The sequence below is a fragment of the Cariama cristata genome, unplaced genomic scaffold, assembly GCF_000690535.1.
Source record: "Cariama cristata isolate BGI_N322 unplaced genomic scaffold, ASM69053v1 scaffold25810, whole genome shotgun sequence".
Taxonomy (NCBI): Eukaryota; Metazoa; Chordata; class Aves; order Cariamiformes; family Cariamidae; genus Cariama; species Cariama cristata.
Window position 1 is genome coordinate 1,013 of NW_009595663.1, and position 6,752 is coordinate 7,764.

The following is a 6,752-nucleotide window of genomic DNA, read 5'->3' on the forward strand; positions in this document are numbered from 1 at the left end:
GGCAGCTCCCCCTCCGCAGGCTGGCAGGTTCTTACAATGCGCTGACAGGTCCCCCGTGGTGGATGGCAGGCCTCCCTGGCTTTCCCAAACCCCACCGGTGATGTCCTGCTGCAGTTTGCAGGGACGTGGCATGTCGCAGCCGTCGTTTCCAACTGCTCCATGTTCCTGAAGATGAAGGATGGGATGAAGTCATCCATCACCGCCATCAGCTTCACACCAGAGGGGGACCTGGCTATGAAGCTTGTCTGGCCCCTGTGAGTGCCCGTCCTGCTCACCGTGTCCCACTTGGGCCAGGGGACTCCCTTCCTCCCCACAGACCCACTGCCCCATGGCACCCGGTCCTGCCTACGCCCTGGCACATCCTCTGGGCAGGCTGGGCTTCCCCCTGCCCCCCACCCCGCTGTCCTCCAACGTGGCATCCAACTACATTTGCTGTTTCCATTTTCCCTTTCAGGCTGGACAGATGTCAAAAGTTTGAGCTGGTCTTCCAACGAAGGGGGCAGGCAGGGCACTACATGGGTATGTGTGGGCAGGGGGGGGTCAGAGCCATGGACACTCTGAAATGGAGGGTGGGCATCACCAGTCTGCTGTGTCCGCAGAGCAACGGGAGGTGGGTTTGGCCCCTCTGCCTTCATTGCTCAGCAAGAGGTCGTGCTGTGCATGGGCACACGGCTCTGCCAGATCACACAGGGGTTCCCTTCTCATACCCCCCTCAGGCAAATTTGGGGCTTGGGGTCTGAGCCGTGAGCCCTGGCGGGGGCCACAGAGATGCTCGGGCTGTGCCGTGTTGCCTGACCAGGCACCATCTGGGGTCCTTTAGCAGCACAAGAGAAGAGGGATCTGTGTGTGATGGAGACGGACTGCAGCCACCATGCCATCGTGCACGAGTTCCAGCAGAACGGGCAGGAGGCCAGCGCCGTGCTGCAGCTCCTCAGTGGGTGCCGGGAGCGGGGACGGGTACCCACGGCTCCCTCGGGGAAGGATACAGGCACTGACGGGGGGCAGGGGCTGGGCTCCCCACCACCGCCCAGGGCCACCAACATCAGCACCCAATGTGCTGGCACCCAGGGAATTCATTTAGGGGTGAATGAAACCCTGCACCAAAAATAGCCCCGGTTGATTACGGTTTGAACCAAAGCCCCCCGGCAGTTTGCCAATCCAGCTGCAGAGCCCCAGCCCCACCAGCTGCCCCATACCACTCCAGGCAGGTAGGTCGCTCATCCCAAGGGGCTTGTGCCCATTTGCTGCCAGCCCAGGGCAGCTGTGGGGTGCCCAGTGTCCACCCTGCCCTGCCATGGCTTTGCCTTCACCCTTCCCTGGGGTCCCATTGCTGCCCCGCGGGAGCTGGACCCCTGGTGTGGGGCTCACTGCCACATCCCCCTGCACTCACCAGCCCCCCACTTTGGGTGTCTGCCTGCAGCGAGGGAGCAGGATGTGAGCCCGCAGCTCCTGCAGAAGTTCAAAGAGCTCATCCCCACCCTGGGCCTGACCAAGGACATGCTGGCCATCCTGCCCAAGTCGGGTGAGTGCCAGGAGGGCACGGGGTGGCATATACGGCCCCTTTGCATGGGGACACTGCGCGGGGGCTCAGGGCACTGCCCGTGGCATGCTCACCTCTCTTTTTTGCTTTTCAGCAGATCAGTGCACCAAGGCCATCAGGTGAGCATGGCCGGGGGAAGCCAAGTCTCCCTCCTGGCATGGCCTGGGCTAAGCAGGGACTCCCAGCCCCCCAGGGAGCCCCCTCTCCCGCCTTGGGGCTCTGCATCACATCGGCTTTCCCCTGTTCTAACTGCTCGTCCATCTGTCCTGCCTCCCTGCAGCTGAAGGGGCCAACGCCAGGGCCATGCGTCCTCCAGATCTGATGGAAACCGGGCTCTGCTCCCTGCTCCATGGTGCCCCTTCCCATCCTACCCAGCTGGGCTGTGCCAGACCCGCTGCCCTGCACCAGCATCATGCCTTGCCCTCCAAAATAAATAGGTGCAGAAACTGCCCCAGAGCTCAGTTGCTTTTGTTGGTGCAAACAGGCATCCTAAGCTCAGCGGTCCTGGATCTGATCCTTCCTCCCAGCACCCCAGGGGTATTGGGGGGGTCCTTCGCTGCGTTGTTTGCGGTGCCCAGCATGGGGAAGATGGGGAGCAGAGGACAGGGAAGGTGCAGTGGGGCAGTCATCGGGGTTGCAGGAAGGGGAGAATCAAACTGGGATGGGCAGGGGGTCATGCAGCTCAGCTGCCAAGTCTGGGCCGGCAGGGTTAAGCAGTCAGGCTGCCCAGCCCTGCCTGCACCGGCTCTGTCTCCCGCCGGCAGCTGGTCCCCCGGACACCCCGTTCCCTGCTCAGTCCCTGCCCCGGGGCCACGCAGGCAGGAGTGGGGCTGTGCCATAGCTGCCCAGGGTAAATGCACAGCAGGACTGGGATCCCCATGCCCGTCTGCCATCCCCCTTGGTCCCCCCACGTGCCCACTGACCAAGGCAGGCCCATGCTGCCATGAGACCCAAGGGCACCATGCACCCCCCTCCACCTCCTGCAGAGCAGACACAGCCCCTGATGTCCCCCCCCGGCCTCCAAGAGGGGGTCCCTTGGTGCTCAGCCGGCCACGGGGCTGTGAGGAAGCAGCGTGGACTCTTTTGTGGCTGGGACCACAGGAGCCTACCAGAGTCTCCCCTCCGGGGACATCCCGTCCTGGGGACGAGGGGACATACTCCCACAGTGACACAAACCCCTTCTGCCTGCCCCACTCCGGGTGCATCCCCCTTGGCAGACCCTGAGTGCCCCAGAGCCCATGGGTGAGCCTGAGTGGGCACCACGGGGTCCAGTCATGCCAGCGGCGTGCGGACACCTGGGTTTGGGCACAATCCAAGCAGCAACCTTGGGGCAGATGCCAGCCTGGCCAAAGGGACGGGTCACCGAGCCCCTTCGTGATGGGTCACTGGGTGACGGTGCTGCCGGGAAGGACCTCCCCACTCCTCCCGGCAGCCAGCTGGGAAACAAAAGCTCTCTTTGTTCTTTCACAAATGACTCAAGAAAACGGGAAAATCCTAAATTTCAGCACTGGGTGCAACAGCTCTTGCAACCTCGCTTCTCAGCCCCTTCCTGGGGCTTGCAGGCACTTCCCTTCTTCCGCAAGACAGGACACTGTTTACTGGTTACCTTGGGGTTACTTCAGCCCTTTGAAACCACCACCTTGCCCAAGGCAACACCACCAGCGTTACCCGTGCAATTCGGCACGCAGCAGCGCCGGGTTGGGCAAAGGGAGGGGAGAGGATGGTGCTATAAAGCCAGCAGCCCCGGCACCACTTTCCATCCCGCTGGTGAAGCCGGAGGAGGCTGCGGCAAGATGAGGACCGTGGGGCTGAGCCTGGGGCTGGCGCTGCTCTGCTTGCTGTGTGCGGAGGCTGAGGACCTTGGGGCTGTGGGGCTGGACAAGAGCAAGGTGATCCGCAGCATCCCAGGGAAGGTGGGAGCGTGACCTCTGGTCACTGGGATGGGGACTGAAGAGGTGTTTTGGGACTGAGGACAGCTGGTGACACCACAGCCACCGCTGGTTCCGCTGTCACACCCACATGAGGGCAGTGACCCAGCTCCAGCGTAGGTGCCCCAGCAGGGGTTTGGGTGCCCAGAGGGGACATAGGGGTCTCATGGCTTGAGGGTGTCCTGGCTGAGTCCCTAAGGAGTGGACAGCCTCTGCCTGCTCCTCTAGACTCACGGCCTGCCCTCACTGTCAGATTGAAGGGAAATGGCACATCATTGCTCTGGCTTCTGACTCTGAGGGCTACCTCCGAAAGAAGGACGAGCTGAAGATGGCGATGGCCACCATCAAGGTCCTGGGAGGGGGTGACCTGAAGGCCTCCTTTGCAATTCCCACGTAAGTGCCAAGTGCTTTTCTCCACAGGCTTCACTCTCTAACTCCTCCCTGGACCTTCACTGGTGGGTCTCCACCTGGCTGGAGAGCACTAAAGACCTGGGCAGGGGGTGAGGCAGGACCACCAGCCCCGTGGTTTAAAACAGGAGCTCAGGAGAGCTGAATCATGGGGACCCCTTCTTCAGGGCAGGCCAGGCAAACTCTACTGCTCCTGGCAGGGACGCAGGCGGGTGATAAAGGACCCTATGATTAAAGCTTTCCCAAGAGGACCAGCCTCATCCCAGCAGCTCAGAGCATGAGCAAGGCAATGGCTGTGTGACCCGCCCATGGAATGATCCTCGAGATGCCAGCTCTGTGCCCTGCCAGCCCTGGCACCCATTGCTCCAAGGATGGCATCTGTCCCTCCTTGCCCTGGCCACAGCATCCTATCCCTGAACAGCAAGTCCCACATTTGGGGTAGTGACCCCAGAGCTGGCATCCCCAGGGGAGTGGAACAGGGGGTCCCTTCACCGCACCCTGTCACTGTTTTGCAGCCCGGAGGGATGTAAGAAATTGGAGCGGACCTACAAGGAAACAGGCATCCCGGGTGAATACTACAGCTCTGGTGAGTGGGGGCAGCTTGACCCCGGTCCAGGATGGAGGCACTTGCCAGCATCCCTGCCTGAAGCAACTGGTTGTCCTGGCATACCTGACCCTCAGGGGAGCCTGCCTGTCTCTCCTGAGGTCCTGAGTGGGACAGCCCTCTGCATCTGGTTGCCACCTGCACCCCAGGGCTGGTCCATGCCAGGGCTGGCATCCCACCAGCGTGGCAGCCCAACTCCCCTACTCCCTCCCTCTGGGATAAGACACATTCAGACCAAGCTTAAGCCCTGGGGAAAAGCAGATTCATTCTGCAAAGGGGCTGTGGATGGATGTTCCCAAGAGGGATGAAGCAAGAGTTGTTTCCCACCGTCCCCAGCCCAAGCGTTAGTCTGACAGTGGCCGGGCTACTCCGCTGTCTGCAATGACCATGCCCAGAGCCTCCTGTGTTCTCATCCCTCTGCTCTGCTGTGATCTGTGGGCTCCCCCAGGCTTTCAGAGGAGCCTTAGCAAGAGGGAAAACCAGGAGGGAGAGGCACAGAAGACAGACAGGCTCAGTGCGCCTGGCCCTGGCATCCTGATTCACACGCTTACAGCCCTTTTGCAGTGTGGGAATTCTCAGGAAGAGGTAATTAATTTTTTGCTTTTCTCCTTTTGCAGATGGAGACAACAGAACAGTGCAGGTGATGGACACTGACGGCAAGACGTACGCAGTTATCTTTGTCTCCAGAGTGAAGGATGGGAAGACCTTGCGTATGCTGAGGCTCTACAGTGCGTAGCCAGTGGCGGGCTGACTGGGGGGGAGAAGTGTGGGACTGGGGTGAAGAGCTGTGGGTATCAGGGTGCTGCATAGTGTCCTGAGAGGCCAGGAGTCAGGGGTCCCATGGGAGAGACCCCCTCCTCACCACTGCCTTCCTGCCTTGGGTGGGGTGCAGGAGCGGGGCTGGGGATGCTGAGCAGCAGGGGAAGGGGCCATGATTTGGGGCTGGCAGGGGAGGCTGGGGCTCAGGCTTCTGCACTGGGCTGGGAGTCCATGGCCTTGGGTAAGTCGTTTGGTGAAATGGGGTGAAAAGCGTGGGTCTTGCTGCAAGGGGGGCAGAAATGGTGGGGATGAGAACCAAGAGAGGAAAACCTGTGCTGGTGCCAGGACCTCCGCTTTGTCTTGTCCCCTGGGAGGGGTGTCTCCTGTGCCTGGCCACCACCGCCCTCCGGGACCTCCACCACTGCCTCTGGCCTTCACCCAGGGATCATCATCCATCCCGTCCTCACCTGGGCACACTTGCCAGCTGCCCAGGAGATGCAGGGACAGACCACAACCTGGAGATAACTTGTGTCTTTGCCTTTAGGCAGAACTCGGAAGGTGAGCCCCAAAATCACAGCACTGTTCAAGAAGTTTGCAAGGGCGAAGAGCTTCACTGATGAGATGATCGTGATGCTGCCCAGCCAGGGTGAGCACTGCCCAGCCTCGTGTCTGGCTGGCTCGGTCAGTACGGGGAGTCAAGACACACTGGCAGGGACCAGCTTGGCCCATCACTTTGTGGTCTGAGCTGGAAGGAGAAAGTGCTGGTAGCAAGAGGCACTCTGGCTTGGCACGTCGTGCCTTTTGCCTTGCTCAAGTTCATTCCTGGGTTGTCTATTTTGGGTGCTAAACGGGACTAACAAGACCACAGCCCTGGACTCAGCCTTTCTCTTTATTTTCACAGAGGAATGCAGCCTCGATGAAGCGTAGGTGAGTTACTGCAGTACAACATGGTGTTTGCAATGTCCTCAGCTGGAAATTGCCCTCACTTGGTGCCCCAGCAAGGGCCACCATGAACTCTGCGGATTACTCTGAGGGCTAAGTTGTGCTGGAGCTTGCACCCAGGTAGGACCATTCTCTTTGGAGCTGCTCTGCAGCGGGGACCCCTAGGGTGCAGCTGCCCAGCAGAGAGGAAGGGCACTGGAACAAAACCCACCCATTCAGTGGAGAAAGAGGTGCAGAGCTCGTCCAGCAGTGAGGGCTGGGACACCAGCTCTTGCCAAAGGGACCTGGGGGTTGTGGACTGGCAAAACCAGCCAGAGGTTGGGTTGGTGTGTCACCACACAAAACATGTTTGTTGGTGGCTCACCCTGGCACGTGATTTCCCACCACATCGATACACATTCAGTTGTAGGGGTTAGCTAGAAATCCGTTGCTGGAGACGGCTAACCCTACAGAGGTGGGGAGAGCTGGAACAGAATGCACTGATTCTGATGGAGACCCCTGCTTGGCCCTCTTCATTGGCCTCCTCACTTCAAATACTCAGCCCACCTCTCCCGGCTGTTTTCTAGGAGGT

General features: G+C 60.4%; 2 protein-coding genes across 2 annotated transcripts in view; both read left to right on the forward strand.

The window, feature by feature from the left end:
- Positions 1–1,663, forward strand: part of LOC104163855 (lipocalin-15-like) — a 2,191-nt gene extending 528 nt beyond the window's left edge. Inside the window, exons 2-6 of the mRNA XM_009702988.1 lie at positions 115–254; positions 455–519; positions 821–934; positions 1,421–1,537; positions 1,638–1,663. Of these exons, the coding sequence (XP_009701290.1) occupies positions 115–254; positions 455–519; positions 821–934; positions 1,421–1,537; positions 1,638–1,663 (462 nt within the window). The remainder of the gene's footprint in view (positions 1–114; positions 255–454; positions 520–820; positions 935–1,420; positions 1,538–1,637) is intronic.
- A 1,670-nt stretch (positions 1,664–3,333) lies between these two features.
- LOC104163847 (extracellular fatty acid-binding protein-like) lies at positions 3,334–6,166 on the forward strand. The gene is made up of 6 exons (XM_009702977.1): positions 3,334–3,429; positions 3,722–3,861; positions 4,392–4,462; positions 5,098–5,208; positions 5,784–5,885; positions 6,141–6,166. Exons 1-6 carry the CDS (start codon positions 3,334–3,336, stop codon positions 6,164–6,166), a joined length of 546 nt encoding a protein of 181 aa, XP_009701279.1.
- Positions 6,167–6,752: the final 586 nt, after the last annotated feature.